Consider the following 27,222-nt stretch of genomic DNA (forward strand, 5'->3'; position numbering starts at 1 on the left):
TAGGAACAGTATTGTCCCTGTTATAATTTTCATGACCAACTGTTTTCATCAGTGAAAGCTTCATAGTGAAAATTACATAGCAGAGAAGTCGTAAGAATTTGTACTTCACCTTCTGGAAACATCCCTCCCTCAGTAAACAGATCTTGTCCATGGTGTTGAATACAGCAAATTGTATATGGACCAAACATCCTTTAACTAACAGCTTTATAGAACGATGGGAACCTTGGGAAAAAATGAACTCTGACTAGTGTTGCGTTTCAGAAATCTAACCTGAAGCTTTCCTTGCAAAGAGTTGCCTAACGAGATTGTGCCAAAGAGTTTCAGAACTAAGGAGATATTGTTGAAGGTCATGTAATGGTGTCCTGGTTTTGACTGGGGTAGAGTTAATTGTCTTTTCAGTAGCTGCTGTGTTTTGGATTTAGTGTGAGAAGAATGTTGATAATACACTGATGTTTTTAGTTGTTGCTAAGAAGTCAAGGATGTTTTTCGGTTTCCTGTGTTCGGCTAATGAGCAGGTGTACAAGAGCTGGGAGGGAGCACAGCCAGGCAGCTGGCCCAACAGAAGTATCCCATACCAGAGGCGTCATGCTCAGTGCATAACTGGGGGTTGCCCGGAGGGCAGGAATCTTTTTCAGGAGTTCGAAATTTTTCCGGGAGTTCAAACTTTCTCTGTGAGTTTGGCGAGATCTGGGAGTTCCGTAGTTGCTGCTTGGAGACTGGCTGTGCAGTTGGTCGTCAGGTGGTGAGAAAAATTGTATTGTGTATTGCTTGTTTTGCATGTACATCATTATTGTTATTAATATGACCATTATTATTTCCTTTGTTGCCTTATTAAGTTGTCTTTAGCTCAACCCATGAGTTTTTGTCCCTTCTCCTCCCCATTCCTCTGTGGTGGTGGGGAGGAGCGAGTGAGTGGCTGCGTGGTCGTGATTGCTGACTGCCAGGTTAAAGCACAACAAATGGGCTTGCCAGTTTAAAATTCTGTTTACAGTCGATTAATACTTGGGTTTTTTTAATGCTGTTATACCACTTGTTGCCAAGGGAAGTGATAAAAAGATGCAGGTATTCCTGAAGAAACTTGAAACAAACATTTCTGATAAAACCTTGTAAGGACCCAGCTTTAGAAATTATGGAGTCTTTCTGTAAGTGTAGTAATAATTAAATGGTCTTAGCTTTTCAGAACAAGTGAAGAAATTACTGATTTTATGTCAGTGGTACGACATTATGCCTCTTTCTGCCTTCTGGAAACAAGTAACTTCACTTTATGGCCAGAAAAGCAATGCAGTTTTTGGTTTGAATATGCAGATAGCTTAGCTCATACATGGTCTACTGCTCTTGTAGATTTTTTTTTTTTTTTTGGTAACAGTCTTCCAGATATTTGCTTTTTAATCAGGTGATGAAATGTGTTTTGTTTGGGTGTTGAAGATACTGTATTCTCTTTTACGTCAGGAATCTTAATGTTTATTGGTCTACGGAGCTTTTACTATAGGGTTCCATGATTTTCTTAACTTGAAGTAAGACGCGGTTACTGCAGGGAGGGTCCTTGCTATGCATTGCTTCTTCCTCCTTTGTGATGGTACTAGCATTTAAAACCTTCCTCCCCGACCCCGGGTTCATTTTCAGCTAAATGAAGTCAGTTCCCTGACCCAGCTGACCAGGCTAATGCTGATACAGGGGAATGACCAGGACTGCTCTTTCAGCAGCAGGCTGCGCGTTAGCCGTTTTAAGTCAGTCGCACGACTGTACCTGAAAGCAGCCTGATCTTATAGCTCACATATGATGGTGTTATCTTGCCTTTAAGAACTTTGGGGCACTGTAAGATATATATGACAACGTAGTCAAACTTGTGTGTTGTTCTAAAGTATTACTGACTGACTAGAAGATAGTGAGGGTGGTGTATAGTGTGGTTGTGTTGGTGTGTCATGGAGTTTTTTTGTCCCTTCTCCCTCGCCTTCTCCCACCCCCCGAGTGGCATGAGGTTCCTCTGTGTGAATTCTTCGTCCTTCTCCCTCTCCTCGTGGTGGCCTGTTACTGGTTAGCTGACTTTCTGAAAATCAGCGCTTCTTTAGATTTGCTTTTTAGGTTTTATATTTCTGTTTGGAGACATCTACTGTACCTTAGTCATGCTTATCAGTACAGTTGCTGGGGGTTAATGTTGGGTTCTCCAGTATCATCTGTAGCAAATACAGAATTACAGTTTTCAGTGGTACCATAAATACAGCATTCTTGGAGCAGTACTGTCATGGATCTTGTACAAAACTTGAAAGTGCCAGCCAGAGACAGTAAGAGGAGAGGAGCATATCGCGGAGGCCAAACAACATTTGACCTGCTCTCTTTATCAGTATGAACTGGATTCTTGGGAAAGTTCTTGTATGCTTTCTCAGAATACTTTCCCAGCCTACAAGTATTTACGCTTTGGGACTTCTTGAACCAGAGGTGGTATTTTTGTTTTTAATGGAACAGGAGTCCATCATATGATTAATGTGTCCACTTCTGTATAAAGGTTTAGTGTCCATAATGTTGTGTGGCAAGGCATTTTGTGCTTGATCTGTACAGTGTGTCAAGATGTGCACTGGTTTGTTTTGAACCTGTTACCTCACAGTTTTATTTGATGCCACTGGGCCCTTGCTAAGTGATAGGAAGTGACGAAGAGCAGTCATTCTGTGTTCACCTTTTCTGTGCCTCTTCTGGCTTTATAGACCTCAGTCATATTTTTCTTTTGGCTTCTTCTCAGGATGAAGGAGGCCAGACTGATTTGGCGTTCTTTGTGCAGAAAACTGACCATTCTTTTTCCGCTTCTCTATATGTCTTCCAAATGATACATGATCTTTACCAGAGCTGAATGTGAAATTTTAGAGAAGTGAATCTGCTGTATGTGATGCCATGGAATCTCTAGGCTGCAGAGTGATTACAGTATGATTTAATTTTCCGTAACATAGATTACTAATGTAATTACGGGTCACCATTTTTTGCTACGAATTTTTCTCATTAATTAAAGAATATTTTCACTAGCCTAAACATTCACAGTACCTCAAAACTAGGCCAGATCCTGAAATTGGAACGAGAGTATTGATTTTAGCAAGGCTTTTGCCTGAAGAGTGTTCTTAAAATTGAGTGAACTGTTTTCTGTATTTGCTCTGAAAACAGAAGACATGGGTAATTTACATTTTTGAGGCATTAACTGTTTTTGCAGTCATAGTTACCTCTTGGCTATTTGAGTTATTGGAGGTGGAGTGGGACAGGGGAAGTTCAGTTATCCTAGATAATAGTGACTGTACTAGCCAAGTGGTTTCTAGACAGTGTTGTGGAAACATCCCACTTACTGTTGGAAACTCATCCAAGTGGTTCTGCACCAAGTTGCTAGTGTGTCTGGATCTGGAAGGACTAAAGAGTTCATATGAAGCGCCAAGTGGAAATGGCATTTTTTTTTGCTCATAACCTGTTTTAGTACACTGGAGAGTACATAGATGCCTGCCTGTTCCTTGGCTTGGTGATGGTGGCTGCTGTCACTGTAATCGGAACCTGTAGCGAGCCCGGAGAGGTAATTCTGTCTGGATTTGAGCAGAATACATCCTAGTCTGCTTCAGTGCCCCTCCTGTGCTTTCCATTGTCAGAGACCTGAACTGACCCTGAACACAGAAGCAGCTAAGGTCTGGTTGCACATGTTTGTTCAGCCTCTTCACACTGTGTGAAAACGGTCATTCTGCTCCTGCACTTGCACAGATCTTGGAAACAATGCAGTTGGATTTAGCAGAGGGTAGCCTGGACTAATATCCATCAGGTGGCTTATCTGTCAGCGTGTTATCTGTGCCTGGGATTATTAAGAGTTGACTGTATTTAGCTGCACATTTGATTTAATTTATTTGTTGAGAGGAGTGGGACACTGCATGGTTATGATCAGAGTGAATGTCAGAAATTTTAGGAATAAGCTTTGAATATGTTTTAATATTTTCGCTGACTGGTATCTGTGACTGTCTTACAACTATAGTTAAGTTTCGTGAACAAAAAATAGTCTTCACTATAGGTGGACTTTGTGGAATTTGTTTTACATAACATTAGGACTTTTTCATTATTCAGAGATGGCAGTTCTATGAAATCTGTGAGGTTATTTACTGGGTTTTATTTATTTATTATTGATACTAGAAGTAGAAAAGTAGGATTGAGTTGAAAAAGGAACTTTTCTCTTTGAATATATTTATTGGCAGAATTACTTGCTAAGTTTGGTATTCATATTCATTTAGGGGCACCACTGTGGTTTTAAACATGTGACTGAATATATAATTTTTTTAAAATGAGAAAGACTGATATATATTTATGAATTGATTGTTGATTTGCTGACTGATGTGTAAGAAGGCGGTTGAAAGAGAGATTAGTAATTGGACAAAATATTTTGGAAAACAGAAAAGCAACAAGTGAGCATTTGTTTGAAAATAGACTGACAGTTTTGTGCCTTTTCAATTGAGTAATAACTGCTGCAGTGATTTCCTTTGCATTTTTGACACCCTGTGAGGAGGAAATAATATCATGACCATTTGAACTGATTATAGTTTTTTGAATCCCTATTCTTCTGTAGTCTTGTAATACTGAGTATGCAGTCGTTTTTTTTAAGCAAATTACTCAGTTGTATCTAGTATTGTGCATCTGACATTTAAATAGTTGTCTTACAGTAGTCTTTGTCCACAATCTTCTGTAAGCCTAAAAGGCTCGATTTTGCTGCACAAGTTGTTACTTTGAAATCTGATTCCACTGGATGATGATCAGGAATGCTGTGTAACAGCATTCTTTGTGTGACTTTTCACCAAGACTTCTTTCACGCAGCTGCTTGGGAAAAGGCCAGCTAACAATGCGGTGGTTTTATGTCATCATCCAGGCCTTCTTCCCATCCCCTGGGTTAGTCTTGGGATCTCCCAAGTCTATAAAAATGTTGTATGCTAGGTTTTCCTATTGCTATTATTAAAGCCAGCAGCTCTCACCGTCAGATTTACTGTTCTGATGAGTTTTCTTGGTATTAATATGCAAGAATGTGGATGGTGTAATGTCCTATGTTCACATTCAGGTGTATGCATTTTGCAAGAAGTGCTTACCTACAAGTGTTCTGGTCCTTTTGTGCAGATTTGCAGGAGTTTGTATGTGTGTTTTTTTTTTTAACTGGGAAAGACAGTAAAAATTGATAAACAATTTTAGATAAATATTTAGGACATTTCTTCTTTTTGTGGTATAAAAGGGTTTCTTCAGGGAGGGAGAAGACACTTATTAATGCCATAACATGCCAGATAAAATCATTAAAGCGATTAGCTTACTCAGTGGACCAGTGGGATGTAATCCGTAGCTGTTTCAAAACCAAACTGTTTGTTGTGCTGCTGAATGATCATCCAAAGTGAATTTTTCTTATGTACCAATATAGGTACGTAAGAAGTATGCTGAGTCTTGGGGTCAGTCAGCACATCCGATAGTTGTGGAAACTGAGGGTGCAATTTTGTGTAGTCTCGGACATCTGTTGACCTCTGCTGAAAGGAGTGGACTGTGGTTTTCCCATGGCTGGGTGTCTCTTTACTGGTGGTTTTGTGTAGAGTAATCACATGACCACAATATGCGTTTCATCAACTTACTTGCTGATCTTACGGGAAGGTAAACTTTTATTTTCCTCCAAGTTTAGTAATCAGGTCAATAAAATTTTATCTGCCCTGCTACATGGCAAGCTTATGTTACAGGGAGAGGTCAAGCATGCACAGTTGAAAGTGAGGAGTAAGGTGAGACATTACCTGTAGTGAAGCCCACAGCTGAAATGGATTCAGGTCTATCCTTAAATTACAACCTGGAGCAAGCCTAATAAGAAACTAACAAAGAAACATTTTTCCGTGCTAGAAGAGTACATTCACTTGGCTTAGGAGTGAGCAGTAGTTACAAATAAAGTAAAATTTCCATAGTGAAGATACAATGGACTGTTCAGAAGCTTACACAGAACGTAGAAACAAAATTTATTCTGGAATTGGTGCGTGGTTAGGAGTTGGTGATGACATCCCAGAGCTCTCTGAAGGGACCAGACCTGCACAACGGCTGGATCCAGTGTGATGATTCTGGCCTCTTACAGTCTGTTACCGCTTTACAGCACAGCTTCAACATTGTGGGATGTAGCCCTAGTGTAGCGCCTACTCTGTGTCTGTTAGTTCAGAGGCTACAGGTGAGCTTCTCTTGATTTGGGTGGTAGGATAGATGACACGTCTGTTGCTATTATTTTATTATGAAGTTAAAGATTATAAAAGCAAGGCTTCAAAATTTGCACTAGAAGATGATTTAAAAGTATGATGAGGACGATTTAAAAGTACTATGAATTTATTTACGGTGGAAGTGCTTGTGAATCCAGTTTTGAACACTTACACAGTAGTTGTAAAGGCAAAAATTTAGTTAGATGGATAATGTACTGTGTATTATTTATCTTCCTGGGTTTTCTTTGTTAATTTTAGATTACTTTGTTAGAGTTTGCTTTTAGTTATAGAGTTCTTTGTTGGCAACAGTCTTTTGTTTGCTGATGGTGAAGTTGTTAGGAGTTACCTGTTCTCTGTTGCATCGGCATAACAGATCAAATGTTTATTTTCAGTTAGCGTTGCAGAGCCTGAGATTTGTTACTCTGAATGCTAACGAAGAATATATATTCAAATTATACTTGCTAAGTATGTAATGCTAAGTTTTCACTGACTTAAAAATGTTAGGCATCTGAAATAAAAATCTCAGGAAAAGATTGGTGAAATTTGGATAGATTCTGTGCTGGTAATTAAACATTTTGCATGCCAGAATGAAACGTAAAAATCAGCAGAACTCGGTAGTGTATCTTTCTGAGGGATAAATCAAAATAAAAAAGGACTCAAGTGAAAAGATGGATTTTTCACAGGACTTACTTAAACTTTGAAGGTTTTTCAGCACAAATTTCCAATTTCTGATGTTGGAGCAAACTGTTTTCATTATTTTTGTTATCAGAGTAGATCTTGGAGTTGGTTTAGTTGGTGAAGTTGTTTCCTAAAATCTCTTCAAAGGAAAGTGTCTTAGCTATACTTGTGTGATGGTATCTTAAAAAGCACAGTGATTTTTGTTTTTTGAAAGGTAAGCAGCATTTCCCAAAGTTATTGGACTTGAAAGTGCAGTTGAAGTAAATATTTTAAATTTTAATTTGGCTGTCATCAATAAATTGTTTCTAATAAGTAATAACCAGAAACTGATGACATTTTACAATTTTTGAATGGAGGCATTGATTGTTGTAGAATATTAGATTGTTTAAAACAAAGAGACTCAGTGAATCTGCCAGCCCATGGTAGGCTGCTGTCAGTACTTTTTTTAGCAGTTTCAGAGAAAGCAGTTCTGATAAGAATGTATAGAAACAAGCAAACTCAGTGGCTGATTTTAATTCTTATAATAGATTTCTTAGTTTATGGTTTTTAAGCTAAAGCCTAAGTTTATTTTAAAATAAGTAAGCCAGGCATTATCATCTAGTAAAAATACTATTATTGAGAAAGCAAATGTGTCAAATGGCCACCTTCTCAAAGACTGAAAAACAGTAAGTCAAATAAGAAAAGAGAAAAAAAAAAAAGAAAGTTCTGAGGACAGGGAAAAAAATATTAAGAACTTTTTTCAAGATGCCAATGCCTGTATTTGCAAAAACATGTGGCCAGCTCCCCATCCCTATTAAAGTTGTCTTGAAAGGGAGATGAAAGCAAAAGCAAATAGAGTGTAAGCAATTCAGTGGGAATAGTAGGAGTTTGTTAGCAATTACTGTAAATTTTATAAGTAAAATTAAAATAGGTGAATAATAAATCTGTGGCCAGTTGTTTGGATACAAACCATGCAGAACCAAAGTGAATGGAAGCTTATAATTGATTTAAATAGTAAATGATATGGTCTATATAGGTGATTTTGAAGAACTTACTTGAAACAAAAATGATCTGAAAAATGGCATGAATTCCTGGCTGACTTTGGAGAACAATTAAGAAAAGTCAGAGTATCCTGTTATTTCTGTGAGGTGTTTTGGGTGAAGAGGAATGGTGATAAAATGATTTTAATTCCAACAGAAACTGGTGAGAATGTTTTAAATGTTATTGAATGTGTAGAACAGTGCTACTGAAATTTTGTTTTAAACTCTAAAGCATGGGTATACAACAGTATTTTTCACAGTTAAACACTGGGGAAGCTTGAAAGGACTGGATTTAATGATGAGGGTTTTTATGGGGGAGAAAGAAGAAAAGATGTGTATTTGCTGATGAAGTTGATAGTTGCCCAATAATAACGTAGCAGGTGATTTTAATAGGAAGTTTACAGCTCAGGCTTTATGGCTTAGATGGAGTTAATTGAAAAAAAATATGTATTTTAATGTAGTCTTAAATATAAAAAATCTTTATAAATGCTTGCTTCTTTTGTTGGCTATATGTACAGTTTGGATGGGTGTATCTTTAGGATGTTTCGTCATCCCTGCAGACGAAGTAGACAGTTATCCAGTAAGAAACAGTAAACAAAAGCACGGAACTCTGAACGTGACAATAGGTATTTTATTCTGCTGGCATTCTGAGTGCGGTGCTTTGCCTGAGAGGAGTTGTCTAAAAGAGAAGGAAGTGGCAGTGGAGGATGGGCAAGGCATTTTCTTGCTGTGTTATATAGTCGAGAGCCCTCTCAGTTGCAGAAAACATTAAAAGTAAAGTCTGCTTGTAGCTTGTTCTTCCATCAGTGAGACAGAGGAGAGCTATCACACTTACTTTGGCTGTAGGCATCCTTGCTTCCATGCTTACTCTTTGTAGCAAAAGTGACTAGTCTTTTGATTCTTGGGAAAAAGATGATGGTTGTTTGCTTCGTTTTCTGTTTTTCTCTGCTACTATCTGTTCCTTATATGGTGAAACTGAATCTTCTTGACCTCCCTTAAATTGACAAGTTTTGTGGAGGAGTCTACAGACCTTCTTGAGTTCTCCAGAGATGGAGATTCCACAGCATCTTTAGGCAACCAGCCCTTAACTATACTTTTTATGGAAAAATGTTTTCCTTATTCTTTCTTCAGGGAGAGCTGCTGAACCTCTGCCTCTTGGTTCTTTCAGGTTGAACTGGGTGTTGCTCTCTGGCAATTTTATTTTTCTTCACTGGTGAAACTTTGGACAAAAGAACATTTAAGCAGTTGTGTGCGGGGTCTCTGAGTCCTAGTGGGTGCTGGTGCTGGAGTAGGCTTGTTTTATGATGTAGAAGGTGTCCCTGCCCATGGCAAGGGGGTTGGAGCTAGATCATCTGTAAGGTCCCTTCCAACCCAAATCATTCTGTGATTCTGTTGTTTGAAGCTGGTAACATAAGGGTGCTGCAGCCTCCCCTATGGTTAAATTTTTACTGGACAGGTTATGATTTTTCAACAATGTCAGATTATCTGGGATCTAAAGATACCAGATGGAAATCAATGGAAATGATCCCTTGTCCTCATTTTTTTGGGCACTTACTGACCACTTGTTCAAAAAGTGTGTTAGTGCTATGGTGCTTCATTTGTTTCATTATATGGATACTGTTTTTATTTTTGTTACCACGAAAGGTAAGAGTGTGCTGTTGCCTACAACTATCCGGCACTCTCTGTTGTGGAAATCAGAATATATTAAGCTTGTAGGTTTTTGGCTATATTGTTTAGGGTTTGACAGTGATGGAATAGTGTTTAGTTAAAGTTACTTCTGAAACTGGTTTCTTGTAGTAAAAATTCTTTACTTACTTAAATTTCAGTTGGCTAAGTGATTTTTTTTTTCTATGTTTCTGGTATATTTTGTATATTTACATAATGATTTTTCATTATAAGTAAGTGTAACTGGAGTACAGGCTTAATTATGCCTGAAGTAAAAGCTTTTGCCATCTGTGAGTAACTAACTGAAGAAGGATTTTTTTGAAAATGTCAGTATCACTTTTCTACTGATTTAATGGCTCTATTAGATGAATGGTGTTCCTATTTGAGTTAATTTTTTAAGAGATTTTTCAAGTAGAGGAGAGAACAAAAAACGACTGCCTTTTTAATAGTTTTTTTCAGTCTGCCTGTTAATGATAATTTTTAAATGGCCTGTTTGACCTGTTGCTCAAGTTGGCAGTTTATACTTTCTTTTCCCTACTTTTTTATTAGTCTTACCTTTTTTCTGTGTGGAATAGTTCTACAAACCATATGTGAATAAAATGATGAAGCAGCTTAGGTAATGTATTTAGTTGCAGATGAAATACTAGAATGATACATGTTACGTTGACTGCGAATATTGACTATAGGAGTTGTGTGTGCGCTTTTTATTTTCTGTACAAATTACGATTACTAATTTAGTCAATGGGGAGGACAGACGCCAATCTGTTGGAAGCAACTAGATAAGATTTGTGCTTTAGGAAAAGAATAAAAAGCACATATGCAATTCCAGGTACTAAATACCATTCCAGAGTCTCAACAGTACTGCTGTAAGTTAGTACAACTTTACATTTAGCTCAGTTTGAGTCAAAGTACAGTTGGGTGAAGAAATTAAGAAACTTTAGATTCAGTAGTTAAAAAGAGAAAATCCAAGATGAAAACAAAACTCAGTGAGGTCTGCAGTTGAGGCAGTATGGTGGGTTTTGTTTGTTTTTCTCTTGGTTTTGCGTTTTTCATTATAGGATGCATTTGCACAATGGTAATTTACCTTGTTTACCTAATCTAATAGTCTGATAAATTATCTAATTATGCATGTCTGTCATTTTATGTCCTTAATATTTGCATACAGGTAAGCCTGGGTGTGAGAAAAGCACAATTACTTTTAAGGTGTGCTGAAGGTCTTGTGACAAAACACTTCAGTTTTCATCTTGGGGAAGAACAGAATTTGTGCTAAATGATTAGCCAGACCAAATACACTTTCAGATGGTGTAGCTCTATACTATCTGATACTACTCTTGTAATTCTATTATGTCAGTATTTTAATATGTTGGGTTAGCTATATAGTAGCTTCTGCTAGATTTACCATTATGGCAAACTATCCTCTACTGAAACAAACCAACAGCTCTCAGGATCTTAGCATTGAAAAAAGGCCTAAAATGAGTAGGTTTCTTTCTGAATTGGTGTTCTCCCCTGCCCCCATCCAGCCAAATGCCACAGAATTAGTAATGTTTACTTCTTGAAATGTTGTTAAAGCACAATATGGTAAGTAATTAAGCATTTATTGACGACCCCAGGTTACTGAGTGAGAACAGGGCTGGATATAGGCATTGATATTCCTATGAAAAAATAAGTTGGCCACAGCTTTAAAGAAAGAAAAGAAGATATTTGATGGAGGGGATGTGGTGGTGCATGTGTTGGGATTGCTTTCAATAGAAAGAATACAGGAGTCTAGTCAAATTAGAATGACTTTGTTTTAAAGAAAAAGTATATACAGAAGTCTTATACGATGGTAATGCTTGCGTGAATGCTAGTTTGTTCAGATGATATTTCCCTTTTGCAGGAGTTCACATAGCTTTTATGCGATGACTATGTTAATGCAAGAAATTTAAAGAAACAACCTGCTTTGCTGCTCGTGTGTCACTGTATAAATCATTAGTATTTGGATATAATGGAGTATTATTTTTATAAATTCTCCACTGAATAAACTTGAAAATGTATTACAACTCATCTAAACCTTGGATAATATAAAATTAAATGTTAACATGATTTAAGTAACTTCTGTCTGTAACATTCTAAACATTTAAAGTAGTCCATGGAAAAAAGTGTTTTAAAAGGTTCTTTATACTATAAATGAAATGTCCTTTGAGCTTCTAGAAAACATTAAAATTAAATACAATTATAACTTTTTGTAGGTTGGGCTCATGTGGTTTGTGCTCTGTACATTCCCGAGGTGCAGTTTGCAAATGTTGCTACAATGGAACCTATCGTGTTGCAGTCTGTTCCTCATGATCGTTATAATAAGGTATAATTATATGTCTTTTTATCTATATCTAATGTATTTATTTTAAAACTTGTGAGCTTTAATAATCTAAAACTACACTTCTTAGAATGTACTTTATATAAAATTAATAAATGTATGCAGTAATGCTGTATGTTTTCTGCTGTGGCTTTATGATAAATTCAGGAATTAAGAAAGCTATATTATGAAAGTAAGCGGTAAGGTTATCTGCTATGTCTCTTTATGCTTTTACAGATTAAGGACTGTTTTGTTAATTAAAAGTGCCATGATCTTTGAATAATGGTTTATTTTCAAAGGAGTGTGAAATATTTCCCATAGGTTAAAATATTATTACAGCTTGTTTGAAATGTTATTGTTAATTACCAGTAAGTCCTACTGTTTTAAGTATTGATATGACGTTCATAAACATTCCTTTTAGGAAGAAAACCTATGCTACTATATTAAGGAAAAAGCTTGCAGACTTTTGTTTTTGTAAACAGTGTTCACTTCAGTGGGATTATTTTCTTGTAGAACTGCTCCTAAATAAGTGTCAGTGAGATGGAATGTTTTGTAAAGTGTAGTGAGACATTATTGGGGGGGAGAGCAAAGCAATATAGAAGTAACTTAAAGCTCTATATTGCCAGTTACATTTTTCTACTTGTTTCACTTGTGCTGCCTCTTCACCACTAGACTTAACTACTTCCTCCTTTGTATTTTTGTATTTTCCTTTCTGTAAGCAGCAAACTTTCTGAATTTCTGATTAGTTTTATTACATATTTTGCTTGTGTTGTTCCTCTAGTTTCTTTCTTTATCTTATGGTGGTTTGTGGACACTCCCCCACCCCACCCACCTCCCTTACCCTCCTGTTTTCCTATCCTTTGTTCTTTTTTCATACTTTGGTCTTTTCATTGTCTGTTTCGCATTCTCATAGTTGCTGTCAGTATGCTTTGCCCATCTTATTTACCAGTGTGTCCGAAAAGCAAGGAGCCAAACTGTTAAGTTCTCATGCTTTCTCATTACGTACTACCTGAGCATCTGTATTGGCTTCTCACTATTGGCTTCCTTGTGCACTGGCAAGAACACGCAGCAGTGAGATTAAGTGCAGAACTGATAAAATTTTTGTGCTTGGACACACAGCAGTACAGATTTGCTGTAGCAGATGAGTTTATTTTCTCTCTCTACTCAACGCTGGGCCAACAGCACATCTGTTTTTTAATTTTTCCTGGAGTAGTATTCACAATGTTTTTTTTATTGGTAGTGGTTCTTCCCTGATGTACTTCAAAAATTTCATGGAATACTTTGGAGTTTGTTTTGTCTTGCACCATTTCTACTGATGGTAATTGATATTGGATGAGTAAATCCTTGTAACTTCAAAAAATGTACCCTGCATCTTTTAATATTACTTGTTCATAAAGTCCATTGTTGGTCTATGTCTTTAGTCTTTAATTCCTTTTTGTTACAACTAAAGTTGCTTCTTTCTTGAACTGTTCTTCTTCTAAATACACAATGTGTAGTTGTTTTTTACTGCTAAAATTCTAAGTTGCACATAGTTGGTCTGTAGTTACTGTGATCCCCCCCCCACCCCGATAATTGCTGCTGCCATACAGATCATGTAGATAAAGCTCCCCATGGTGCCTGTCTTTTTGTTTCCTGTGGTTTTGGTGGGTGTTCTGATTCAGGCCTATTTTCCATGGTAACAGTCAGCCTAAAACTACTTTTATACAGGCCACTACAGTATGTTGTAAAATATGTTACCTATATCAGAAATTTCAAGGTTTGGGGTCATACCCCTAGCCTGCAAATTACTTTTTTTTTTTCTTTTTTTTCCTCTCTTTTTGCAGAATCCAGGTTTTGCTCTCTTCATTTGGTCTATTTGGTTCAGGGAGATAGCGGTTGTGGATTTCAGGGGAATCAAAGAAATGCCTGTGGTTCAGTTGCTGCGGCAAACCTCATGGAACCAATCTAACTTCATTGCCAACAGCAGTCTAGTTGTAACAGCAGAGAATTTAAGAGGCAGTTGCTGACAGGGGACTCTCCCAACTTTTTTGCTATATGTGTAGCCAGTGCTGAGTTTGGTCCTGCTGTGGCTAAACTGCCACCCGTTCCAAGGAGGCTAGTTTTGAGCAGTACAAAATCAATACAACTACTAATTCTGTTTCAAGTAGCCTGCAATAACTTCACCTCCCCACTCCTCTTGCTATTCAGTATAAATTCCGTTTATTTAAATGATACATTTTTTAGATCAGAAACTTTGTGAAGCGTTGAACTCTTGACTTTATCAATTTGGGAGGAAATGGGAAAGAAAAGCTATTTTTTTTGAGAAGAAGGTATGGCAGACAGTTCTTAAAATACTTGTTGCATATTGTAAACAAATGTAAATGTATAATTAGGAAAAAATTACTAGAGTTGTTTCTTCTTTTAGAGAGGCTTAGTGCTGATTTTGTTCTGTCTGTCAAGTCAGGTTGCAATAGGATGATTTTAAGAAAGATTTTATTTCCTGTGAAGTCATAAATAATTCTGCATATGTGGCTGGATACATATAGAAGGCTAACGTGGAATTGGGGGAAAATAAAGGTCAATGACAAGTACAATAAGGGAAAATTTGTACCGTAGTCTTTAAAATGAAGACAAACATCATTGGAGTTTTGCCAGGAGATAGCACCTAATTTACACATTTTTTCTATTCATTTGTTTCTTTATTGAATGCTGCAAATATGCAATATTACAAAGTGCAGTAATCTTGAATGGAAGGAGAAACACAACAGACACCAACTCATGAGACTTGTCAATGTAAAGACATTTGGCTGCTATTTCCCTGGAGTTTACCTGCTTCTGGGATAGAACCCATCACATTACAGAATAGTGGGTTAACTAACAGGAAAGCTCATCTTACACAGTTGCTTCCAAAAAGAAATGGACTAGTAGTTGCTCTCCTGTTTAGTCGGTGTTTGTTACTCCTTGGATGGTTATGCACGGATAATCTCTATTTATTTTATGTGAGCTTTATTTGTCTCTTTCAGGTTCATTTGAAAGTGTGTGGTAATTGAATATAATGACTGCTTTTAGGAATCTCTTTTAAGAGCTGATTAAAAAATAAGTGCATTTGGAGTTTCTTGATCCGCCTAGTAGTAAAGGCAGCTGTTACACTTTTATTTCAGTACTTGCTGCAACAATGAGAAATTTCTGTACAACTCCTAGGTTTGATTCTGTAAGCAGGGAATGCTCTTGGGTAGCTGTTATAAGTAAGCTGTTTCTCAGATTACTTTTTGTTTTATAAGGTTTTTCTTGCCTCACCTTCCCTTTTGTCTTTGCTTTTGCAAAGAAGGTTTACGTTTTGAATCTTTGAAGAAAAAATATTGACAGAAACATAAAGACACCTTTGCAAAATGTATGTTTTGCTGTTACAGAAATGAAGATATATGTTGTGGTTTTTGAGTAAAATTTCCTTGCCAAGTCAAAAGCTTTATGTCGTGTTTAACTTATTTTCCAGTGAGTTTAGGAGAAGTCTAGGTACTCTCTTCCCTTAAGAGCTCTGAAGAGCATTGCTTCCAGAGGTTTCAGAGGTGTGGTAATTGCATGGATTTGCAAAAGCATGAAAGCCTTCGGTTTTCTGCTTTGTGAAAGAAAGAAAAGGTTCTCAGGCTTCTGAGGTTGTTCGTATGTCTAAGAGAAGGCAGAAGTGTGAGAAACTCAGCTTTGGAGAGGAGTTACCATCCATGCTGGAACGCAAAGATGAACTTTCTTTGGCCCCATTTCATACAGAAGATGAGGAAACAGGCTTTATACTTCTGATGACTGTTGTAGGAAGGACAGAAGTTCATTGAGCTTGTTAAAATGGGTGGGCAGTCCACCATGTTGTGTTTAAACTTGTTTGGGATGTAGGTAGTCGTTTGTTATCATTCTTCAGACAGTTTACTGTAAATTGGTTGAAGAGGTCCTGAAACACAGAACCTAAATGTAGTATGTAGTGTTGAAAAACATGGCCTACATCCTTACTAAATATCACCTTTCTTCCTGAGCTTCCGTGAGGAAAAAAATTACAGATCTTATGGCAAAACTCTGAAAAAACAGAACAGTAACTGGAGCTTGAGTTTTATGGGGTCTGTTGAACTCTCTATTTGTAGAGGTACCTTACTTTTGAAGTTACTTAGCGTTTAATGTAGTTACTCAGATGGAGGATGATAGATCATGACCATGTTTGTTCCTAAAACCTAAAAGTGTCAGGTCATGGTATGGAAAGGTAAAAAGCAGCCGGTCTCAGACCCTGCCGAACAACTGAATTGTCTGTATGCACTACCTTGATGTACAAAGGGAGCAACGCAAAGAATGGAGTAGGATTATCCCCTGTCTGAGCCTTCAAATGTTAGGGTATGATTTTAGGATATATTGGTTATTGGTTTCTGATGCTTTTTTAAAGTCTTCTGGAAACCATACAAGAATGACTCACCTACCTTAGAGTCTCGCATGTTATCAAAAATGCTTTAGCTGGCGGACGTCTCATGTTAGATTTGTTCTGGATACCTCTGTTAAAGGCTGTTCTGATCTCAGAATTTCACTCATTTTCTAAGTACTACTGGTTTTGGGTTATATGCTTTTTTTCATTTAATTTTAGTGGTATCTTGGTCCATTTTTCTTAAACTGTATTTTCTGCGACCCATGGTTGATGTTCTTTTTATTTATCATTCTACTCATTCTCTGCCTCACTGAAGGGAGGTTGTGATACAATTGCACTAAGTCGGTTACAGTTTAAATGTAGACAGTTGTTTGTGTGTGTGTGAAGTTTCTCTTTTCTCATCTGAGATTTTGGGATTTCTACATAGGTAGCAGTGTGTCATTGATGTCTGGTACTTCAGTAAGGTTCTCTGTAATTTAAAAACAGACACCTGACTACCCCAATGCTGGAGGATACTTTCATTGAGAATCTATTCTTAAATTGTTAAATTTTGCACACAGATGTGATATGATAGAATCTCACAAAATGGCATTTCAGTAATTAGGATACTAAAAAGTGGAAAGAGATTTAGTTTTGCCTGACGTTTTCTTCCTAAAATGCTGGTAAGAGATTGTAGTGATGTCCAGTATAACAGTGAGCTTCTATACAGCATGTATCCATGCTTATTGACCACATATTTGAAAAAAAAAAAGTATTGAATAATGAGAAGGGTTTTTGGATTCTTTTTGTCTGTATTTTTTTTCTTCCGTTTTACTGAGAATTTTTTTGAAAATAGTACAAATCGCCCCACTATCCTGGTAAAACAAATAAATTGACAGAAATGCTATGAAGAGATTTTCAGGTACTAGACAGATTGTTTCCATTTTAGTTTGTTTTTGAGCTTGAAATGGGTTTGAGATACTAATTTAAGCTTTGTTTACAGAAGGTTCTTGCTTGATTAGTTTCTAAGATGTTTATGGGGCTGTCCAAGTCATGCTGAAATTAAAGCAGAGTTCTGTTAAACATTGTATTTAATTAAAGGTAGCTGAGCATCGTATGAATATTAAAGCATGCTGTGAGACTTCTGATAATTCTTTACACCAAATGTACAAATAAAATTTTAAGTTTGCAGTTTTTCTGTATGTAATTTTGTAGACATATGCATGTATACGTATGGTATCTTGTACCATTAGGTATTCAGTCTAGTTTGATGTTTCTGAATGCCACCAATACAGGTAATGTTAAATGAATGTGAAAATGATTGTGACCTAAAAGGACATAAATGCAAACTTGAAAGCAAGGAAAATCTTGAAGCCTATTGCTATTAACCTTCAGTCATTTGACTGTTTAGCTAGTTAAATAGCGGTATAGAATTTAAGTAAATTAGTATTTGAACTGCTTTCGTGTTGGTGAAGTGTTACATAGATCCGAAATGTCTACCAGGTGATCTCCTTTTGCAAACATAATTAGACTTTTATAAAGAAGTTCTTATGTTAGCTTAGCTGCAAAATCCAGTAGTTCTCACTCTAGAATCTCCTGTGAGTAACACAGAATTTATTTTGTACGCTTCTTGTCATGTTAAGTATTTTCTCTTTGATAGACATGCTATATTTGTGATGAACAAGGCAGAGAAAGTAAAGCAGCCACTGGTGCTTGTATGACATGTAATAAACATGGATGTCGACAAGCTTTTCATGTAACGTGGTAAGTACATTTTATTAACATCTCTGATGTTCCAGAAAGAATCAGTGCACACTGTTTGATGAATAAACTCTTTATTTAGTATATTTCTGAGTAAAGAAATATAGTAAAGTGATTTGTGCAGAAATACCTAACTTTATTGTAATAGAGTTTATGAATAATATGGCAGTGGCAGCATAGACATTGCTGTGAGCTGCAAAAGCTGTCTGATAATACTCCCTTGGGTTGTATTAAATGCTGTGTGCTCTTGTGAATAAGGTTTAGTGTTTTTTTTTGTCTTAGGTTATTTTTCTTATATGATATTTCATAGGATATGGGAACGTGAAGATACTGTTTGTTTACCTGCACACTGATTTGATGTTTACTTTTGGTAAATCAGTGGGAAAAAATATTGAGCTATACATAAAAATACACTGGAGTCGCCCCTTCTGGTATAGATTTTCAAACATTTCGGGGTAATTCACCTCACTGGTTTTATCTAAATGGTATGCATCTATCTTGAACTATTCATTTAGTTTTTGTGTATAGCTGTTGCAGAAAAACAGCTGTGCTTACCATCTGATTCGTTCCACTTTAAGATATTGAAGTTTGCTTGCATTGAGGAGATGCTTGTCTAACTTTATGGACTTCTAAAAGAGGCTGGATAATTAGGTAAAGCCACTTGTCAACAGGTAAAAGGAAGCAAAATGAGTTCCACCCCACAGTTTACAGGCATTATTTGTTTTTTCAAATTCAGCTGAAGCTGTTTTGCAATAGAGAGATAGCAGATTTACACAGACTGTCTAGCCACATAATCTGTGAATTTACCCGTCTGTTTTATGAGTGCCCCAGTATGCTTCTTCATGACCAGCTCAGTCAAAGAAATGGTGTTTATACACCTATTTAAATTATTTAAATGTATTTTCTTCAGTGTAATCAAGTGATACTGTGAATGTCTTGCACACACCTTAAAGGATGTAATTCTGTAGTTTAGGCACTGACTTCTTGGCAACTCTTTTTTTTTTTTCTTTTAATGACTTGACTATCTGACAGCTTTTACTCTTTCATAAGCATCTAATTTTTTATTGGATGTGGTCAATGTCAAGTTTCTTTTTATGGTGAAAATGGATGGTATTCCTTAAAGTGTGCATAGCATGTAAAAAGGTTACTAATGGATGTGAAAACATGTGTATATATATCCAAGTGTTTGGATGAAAAGATCTCTTTTCTTTTAAACGCTTGGGATGCATACGCGTCCTTTTAATCTTTTGTCTTTCTTCCAAAACCCTGTTTTCAGTGAATGTCATAAAGAACATGAGAATTACGTTCAAAATTGAAATATTTATCTTGCCAATTTTTAGAATTTTTTATTAACCCCCCCCGGTATGTACTATAAAATGATATCTAGCCAGAGAGTACTGTAACTGAGGATATTGACAGGCTTCTGTAATATTTAAAAAATGGAAGAAAAATAAGAAGACTACAGAGGGCAGAAATCCAGGGCGAGGTGTATCAATTTTGGGTTAGCAAAACTAATGTCTAAGGAAGAATGAGCTGGAGTCCATCTGTTTTTGCATGGCAAGCTTAGAATGACAAATCTTCGCTTAAAGAGATCCTGTTAAATGTTTTCTGTAGTTAGCATCCCCTGTCGGTGTGCATGTGTTTGGGAAGCAGTATTTCTGGATTGCCCAAGAACACAATATATAAATGAGGGGAAAGTGATTTTAAAAAGCAATAAAAATAAGCTGTCTTATGTATTGTTCTTTCATTTAAATACTCCCGTGCATCATTTTGACTGTGACATTGCATTATTATGCTAAAGGCAATGATATGGAAAATGAAACGGACTATTTGGTTTTTCAGTGTCTAAGTTGGTTTTGATAAAGAAAATAAATCAACATTACAAATGGTGAAAAGCAAATTTGATTTGAAAAAATGTAGTAAAATAAGGTAATAATTAGCCCAGACAAGGAAACTTCTAAGTCTTGTTCTTTTTAAAAGAAATTAACCTGCCACAGTCTTTTAAACCAGTAAGTAAGGTTTGATTTATTATGTCATTGCAGTTCTATTAAAAAAAAAAAGTAATTCTGGCAAAGCAGAGAAGGATGTATGCAACTTGAGAAAAATTTCTTCTTTGGATCTACAGTATGGTTTTGTTAAAAGCTGTTCTTTCCAGAAATAAATTTTGGCTTGAATTTGAGCTAAGAATCATTGTAAGTTGTTTGGTTTATTTGTGGGAGTAGCTGCATAATAAATGTAGATTTTCAAGCTATGAGCTTGTGTGAGTGGCTTAAAGACTATGAAAAAGGCAGCAGGCCAAAGTATAAACCATACATGTTTTGCACTGGGCTACAAAGATCCATTATGTGCTCGTCACTTGTGTGGAACTCTCTTCTGTTAAATGCAGATACAAGTATTCATACATTATCAGCTGTGATTTGTGGTACAAGTTGATGTAAAATTCTCTTCTTGAATGTTGTTTGGTTTATTTTTAGTGCACAGTTTGCAGGACTTCTTTGTGAAGAAGAAGGCAATGGTGCAGATAACGTCCAGTACTGTGGCTACTGTAAATACCATTTTAGTAAACTGGTATGTATTTGTTAAATTCTGTAAATAAATGTCACTGACTTATTTTTTCACTCTGAATTGCTATTAACACTAGGAGTAATATTTTTGTGTTGCTCAGGAAGTAGATTGTGTTTCATCAAAACAATATTTTAATCACAGTTACAGAAGTACTAACTGAAAATGTTTTTCTAAGTGGCTACTTTCTAGGTCCATAGGTTTTTCCCCTCTGCCAGAAATAGCATGCACATGTAGTGGATTTTTTTCATTAAGTTCCTGTAATGTTTTCTTTTACTATTTGATTAATTGGCTTCTAGGCATTTAGTCCATTTTAGAGTAATATAGAAAATATTACTTGCTATCCTGTATATAAGAGAAAGAGGAAGCTCCTCCACTTCTCTCTGCTTCTGTTACTCTTTTTTTTTTTTCTGTTCTTTAAAAGGTTTCTGCTTTTGTTCTGTCTCTCACTGTGTAGCCAGTAGTGATATTCCCTACCTATAAGTTCTCTGAAACACAACCTCAAGGAAGTGACTTCAAGTTTGATTTTTAAAAAACAAACCAGAAACACCTCAAAATTTCTCAGTTATCTCAGCAGGTTTTGTATCAGGCCTCTGGAGTCTTCCCTGTCACTTTGTGTCAGTTTGACAGTTCCCGATACCTGTTTCTGTGTACGTGTGTGAGTGTGTGGACTTGAAGCTGATCTTTAAAAAAACCCGTTACTTATGAATACTGAATCCCGAAAATCAGAATATATAAACTGAAGTTCAGATACTGCTGTAAGTGTAGTTAAACTTACCGATTACTTGTTTTCATTGCTAAAAAAGGTGAATACTTTGGTGACTTTTGAATAGGTTGCAATGAGGTAAAAACACGGCCAGTAAACTGTTTTAGCTTTCTAGAAGATAAGCTTGGTGAGATTAGCTCTGTGTTCTTGTGAGTATTAAGGAGTTTGCTTCATGATGAAGATAAGTCAGGGCTTTCTAGGCCCTTACTAAGCTAAGATTTTTATTATTATCTTGAGCTAAGTATACAAGAAGAATAAAAATGATCTATCACTTAGCAGTGTAGGCAGCCTCTTACGCTATCATGCATTTGATTTGAATGTTCCAGTGCTGCTATGATTGAAAATATGTATATTTGTTTAAAAAGCCAGTTTAATGATAAAGACATAACTCTGTAGTTGACATGTAATTAGTTAGCTTTCCATTACAAAACTGTAGTGGTAAGAACAGTAAAGACTGACAAGATCGTTGAAGTGTTTTAGTGTTTCTTTAGGATTATTTTGACCATGGATGCCTGGTAATTACAGGTGTTTAGTATTTACTATGGAACATGGTGGGTGACATATATCTAGTATATGTCACCCACTGAAAATTTTGGTTGAAAAGCGCTGACCTGAAGTGTCTCTATAATGCTACCTCAGTTATGATAAAATAACAAACATTTTGAACACTGGCCTGCCATGAAGTATTTGCATTCCCAGACCAGGCTCTCAAACACTACAGAAATACAGGCAATTATGTCTGCTGCTTGTAAATGCATACATGACCATAGCATTCGCTATTATTTTTTTAAACCATTTTAATGAAAATATTGCAGACAGGTCACTTGCCTAGTAAATCATGAAGCCATAAAGCAGCCACCTCACAATGCATCTCAAGCATGTGGCGGTGCTAGCATTGTGGCTTCATGTGGTGCTGATTTGAAGAGCATCTCTTCTGTTTTATGTTTTGAAAACTTGAAAATGTGTCTGGCATCTTTGAACCTTTAAAAAGTGGCATATCGCATTTCTGTGTAGAAAGCATATCTTGCAAATTCATGGGAGGTGTAGAAGTTGATATAAGGATAGGCTTTTTTCCTGGTATACATTGGATAGTCTTGTTAATTTTATTAGTGTTAGTGCTTTGTAATTTTTTCAGTAACTGAATTTTTTTTTCTTTCTTCAAGCAGTAAGGCATTTTATCAGTTGAAATGCTTTATAATTTTTATTTATTCAAATGGTTCCTTTTCTCTATCCATAAATATATTTTCTCTTTTTAGAAAAAGAGCAAACGGGGGCCTAATAGGTCATATGATCAAAGTTTAAGTGATTCTTCCTCTCACTCTCAGGATAAACATCATGAGAAGGAGAAAAAAGTAAGTGGATTTGTCGTTGCTAATTATGTGGCACATCTGCTTAATAGTAGTGCTTTCTGAGAAATTTCATTTTTGCTGAAAAGTGTGAAGGAAATCTTGTTCCTGAAGCACTGAATAATGAATAACACAGATGATAAACTAGAGGTACTAGGGTCCAATGAGGAAACGTCTGCAGGTGCATTTGTACATGCACCTTCCTATTCCTGTTCATCATCAGTTTTGGGATACACACTGAAACATACCCATTGGAAACGCCGTTTCTATGCAGCTTCCTTTGCGTTAGTTTTCCATTAGAGATTTTTTTCTGCAGCCTTCATGACTAGGTGGAAAAGAAAAACAGGGATAGACATTTTAGCAAGTGTGCTGATAAACGAGTACGTATAATTTTTTATGTTTCAACCTGTTACATCTTTTTCTCCTCATCAAAGAAATGACATCTCTTTTTGACATGTTTTACTGGTACTGGTAGTCAGGCCCCCTGTGATGGCAAAATACCTTGTCGTTCATTTGGAAATCTTCCTGTGAGGGTATAAAGAAAATAACTGACTGCCAGTGTCCATTGTTGGTGTATTCTTTTAACAATTTAACTTCACGTATTTTTTTAAAAAAAATTTGAATTTGTAATGATTATTACTTTACATTTTTATTACTGCTAGATTAATAGTCATCTGTGGGAAATTTGTCATTTAAATTCAGCACAGAGTGATAACACAGTGGCACAATAACGCAAATTTGGTTTGGCGCTTTTTTAACCCTTTAAGAATACATGCAAAACTGCTCACCTGCACACAAATAGACTTTTCTGCAGGTGTGGGTAGACTTAGTTTTGCATTATTCAAAATGATTACAGAAAAATTGAAATCAAACAATGTATTGATCAAATGTGTATTACACGAAGGAGCTATATTTATAGGGGCAGGAAACTGAATAACAAACGTCAGTCTTCAGACCCTTAGTCTCCTTAATATTTGATTTGGTTTTTAAGCTCACATCCACTTTGGATGAATGTTGATCTCCGTTGTTCTTGGATAATCTTCTAAAAAGTGTCTGGTTAATGGTGTACGTGAATAGTTCCATCTTCATGTGGTAATGCAGAAGAGAGTGCTTTGCGATGTGGTTGTACCTCTAAATCTAAATTTATGACTAAAACAATGAAAGTACGGGGTTTTGGCAGACCTTCTTTTCTTAGTAACACATTGGTAGATGTCACGGTTTAAAGCAGGGCAGCGATAAACTGAGTGGCAGAGGCTCTCTGTTAACCCCCACCCTCCCACCAGAGGAAGGGAAATGGAGGGAAAGGGAGACTTTCAAATTGAATATAAAAAGTTTTACTAATAACACTACTACTAATATTAATAATAAGAGAAATAATGCAAAATACACAAAACTGGTACTGAGTTTCCCGGAGTTCCATGCGGGGCGCTGGCATCCCGCCAGCAGCTGCCAGGCAGCACCAGGAAGTCCCGGACTGGCCTCGGCAGCAGACAGGAACCGGACTCAGGGATGCACAGATCGCAATCTGGATCAGGATCACAGGCCGGATGGACGAAGAGAGTGAGACCCTTGTGCTCCCCAAGCTTTAAACTGAGTATGACATGCATGGCATGGAATACCGTGTTGGTCAATGTTGGGTCACCTGTCCTGTCCGCCCCTGCATGCAAGTGCGACCCTTTACAACTCCTCACTTGTGGGACCTAAGAGGTCTGTCGGTGACCTTGGCTGCTATGGTAATAATTATAAACAGGGGCCTTTTTCTGCATTCCTTTCCTAGTGTTAGCTCAGTGTAAATCTAAACATTAGCTTTGGAGTGGACAGTGTCTGTGAAATACGCAGCCAGCTTCAGAAAAATGCAGTTATTTACAAGAACTTAGATGTGAGGAAGATTCACTAGAAGAGATTCAGTTCTGTTCTAACCAAAACCAGGAGAGCAGAAAAAAAAGATCTTGAATTACAGACTACAGAATTACCTGCAAGGTAAAACCTTACCAATATTTGCCGTATTTTTTTCTTAGTTTACTTAGTTTTTCACCACCATCATATTTCAGGCCATGTTTTGTCAAAATACATGTGTGGATTTTTACTCACATTGACAGAACTTTGAAGTTGAATTTGAAGAAACTTTGAGATGTGAGCAGAAGGCTCAATTTCAGTTCTGTATGTGAGCAGTGCAAAAAACCTGTTGTTGGTGTGGGTTTTTTGTTTGTGCTTTTTTTTTTTTTAGTGGCTGTGACTGGAGATACTATGTTTCTTCATACCTGTAAAATCTTGAGGGAATCCTAAGAGGGAGTATCTAAAAGAGTGTGTTCAGCCAATGTATCAGGTTTTTTTTCTGTTAGCTGCTTGGCTTCTCCTGCTCTGGAAGTGTTTTGATGTGGATCTTCTAGAAATATTTAATGTTGTGGACTGGCTTTGCAAATCCTGGCTTTTTCCTGTGACTTGAAGTTTGCTAGAAATAGGATATTTTTTTTTCTTTTACTTTTCATGAACTGAAACATGGTAATCCAGAAGATCTCAGGATCTCTCTGATCTTGTAATGACTAAGTGAAGCGATGCAGTTTCAAGCACTGACCGGTTATTTGACGTTCAGAGGTTCTCGTGGCATGTTACAGCATGTTCACTTACAAGTTTAATTTGCTTTGTATGTTGTATAATAACAAAACACTATTGTTGTTAAAACCACCAAGTGGTGAAAAAAGCTGCAGTTTCCTAACTTTTTGTGGCTGCAGATGTTTTGTTTGGCATTTTTAATCTTACATGTTCTACAGTTAAATAATGACCTGTGCTTTGCAAAATACTAATCTTCAGTCGATGAACCGTATGTGGTATGGAAGCTCGTTGTCTTGGTAAATTTCGTTTCCTTCTGCATGTGATGTTTTATTTGATACGGTATATCAAGTATACATTGTGTCTTGGAGAAGTAGGGTCATTTTTTAGGGTGACTTTCCTTATTTTCCTCTTCTGTAAATCAGTCTGGAACCTAGATTGTTGTCGTATTACAGTAAATATGTATATCTTTGTTCCCTGATGCAGTGGTGTCTCCCCCTCCCAGTAAGGGCACTCTAGTTTTTGCTTTATCTTTCATCTTTGTTCTTTGGATATTTGGATAATCTGATCTTCAGGCATCATTTAGCCTTTCCCTTTTGCCAAGCAGAAGCCGTATGAGTTGAGGATTGGAACTATTTTTGTTGTTCAGACCTCAAAAGCTATCTATTTGCATATTAAATATTACTCTGCAGTAAGAAGAGGTTGGTCTGAAAATGTGGATGTGGGTAGCTGTCATTTTTGTAAACAGACACAGATGAAAGCATGTGTTTTCCTTCATAATATGTATTTAGTCTCTTCTGGGCACTGTGTTTACAAAATCAATAGCAAATATATAAGGTATAATGATAAAAACAAACAAGCCAATCCACCTTTGCTATAATTTAATTTTAATGAGGGATTTGAAGCTACAGAATTAGTAGCTTAGTTATATTCTGATTGTTGCTGCGTGAAGTATGGTTAGTTTCTATGGCAGAGATGTTATTTAGAAATGATTAGAGATGAGCCTGTGCGCCTCAGAAGTAGGGTATGTTGCTTGTCATGCTGTTATAATATCCTGTTTTTCAGGGCCCAGGTGTATACCTAAAGCTTTTACGGGGAGAACTTAATAGGCCACCATGAGGCAGTGGAAGAATACCTTGCTGTGCTCATGTTGCTGGCAGCCTTATCCTTAGAAGGGACTAAAGAAGGGACTAAACGTGTCTGGGGTTGACCTTTGTGTGAAGGAAGTGTTGCTTGCCACTTCTGTGAAAATTAGACAGGCTTACTAGAAGTATATGTTTATGGCTTCTCAAAAATGTGGATATACTGCATAGTAGCTACTAGGTATGTGGTGTCCCCCAGGGGTCAGTACTGAGCCCAGCCTTGTTTAACTTCTTCATCAACGACCTGGATGAAGAGTTAGAATGTACCCTCAGCAAGTTTGCTGATGACACCAAACTGGGAGGAGTGGTTGATGCACCAGAAGGCTGTGCTGCCATTCAGCGTGACCTGGATAGGCTGGAAAATTGGGCAGAGAGGAACCTGATGAGGTTCAACAAAGGCAAATGCAGGGTCCTGCACCTGAGGAGGAACAACCCCATGCATCAGTACAGGCTTGGGGCGGACCTGCTGGAGAGCAGCTCTGTGGAGAGGGACCTGGATGTCCTAGTGGACGACAAGTTGACCGTGAGCCAGCAGTGTGCCCTGACTGCCAAGAAGGCCAATGGGATCCTGGGATGCATTAGGAGGAGTGTGGCCAGTAGGTCGAGGGAGGTTCTCCTTCCCCTCTACACTGCCCTGGTGAGGCCTCATCTGGAGTCCTGTGTCCAGTTCTGGGCTCCCCAGTTCAAGAAAGATGAGGAGCTACTGGAGAGAGTCCAGCGGAGGGCTACGAGGATGGTGAGGGGACTGGAGCATCTCTCCTACGAGGAGAGGCTGAGGGAGCTGGGCTTGTTCAGCCTGAAGAAGAGAAGGCTGCGAGGAGACCTAATATATGCTTATAAA

General features: G+C 37.1%; 1 protein-coding gene across 10 annotated transcripts in view; it reads left to right on the top strand.

The window, feature by feature from the left end:
- MLLT10 (MLLT10 histone lysine methyltransferase DOT1L cofactor) overlaps positions 1-27,222 on the top strand; it is a 144,499-nt gene that overhangs the window by 35,702 nt on the left and 81,575 nt on the right. For 8 of the 10 annotated variants that reach the window (XR_012763782.1, XR_012763783.1, XM_075419501.1 and 5 more), the window contains exons 5-8: positions 11,797-11,906; positions 17,915-18,018; positions 20,490-20,583; positions 22,600-22,695. Coding sequence is in view for 8 of the 10 variants with exons in the window: in XM_075419501.1 (XP_075275616.1) it covers positions 11,797-11,906; positions 17,915-18,018; positions 20,490-20,583; positions 22,600-22,695 (404 nt within the window). In the remaining 2 variants the exon portion in view is untranslated. The remainder of the gene's footprint in view (positions 1-11,796; positions 11,907-17,914; positions 18,019-20,489; positions 20,584-22,599; positions 22,696-27,222) is intronic. The other 2 variants (XM_075419504.1, XM_075419505.1) reach the window with 2 other exon arrangements.

Source organism: Opisthocomus hoazin, chromosome 4, assembly GCF_030867145.1.
Source record: "Opisthocomus hoazin isolate bOpiHoa1 chromosome 4, bOpiHoa1.hap1, whole genome shotgun sequence".
In the NCBI taxonomy this organism is placed as follows: domain Eukaryota; kingdom Metazoa; phylum Chordata; class Aves; order Opisthocomiformes; family Opisthocomidae; genus Opisthocomus; species Opisthocomus hoazin.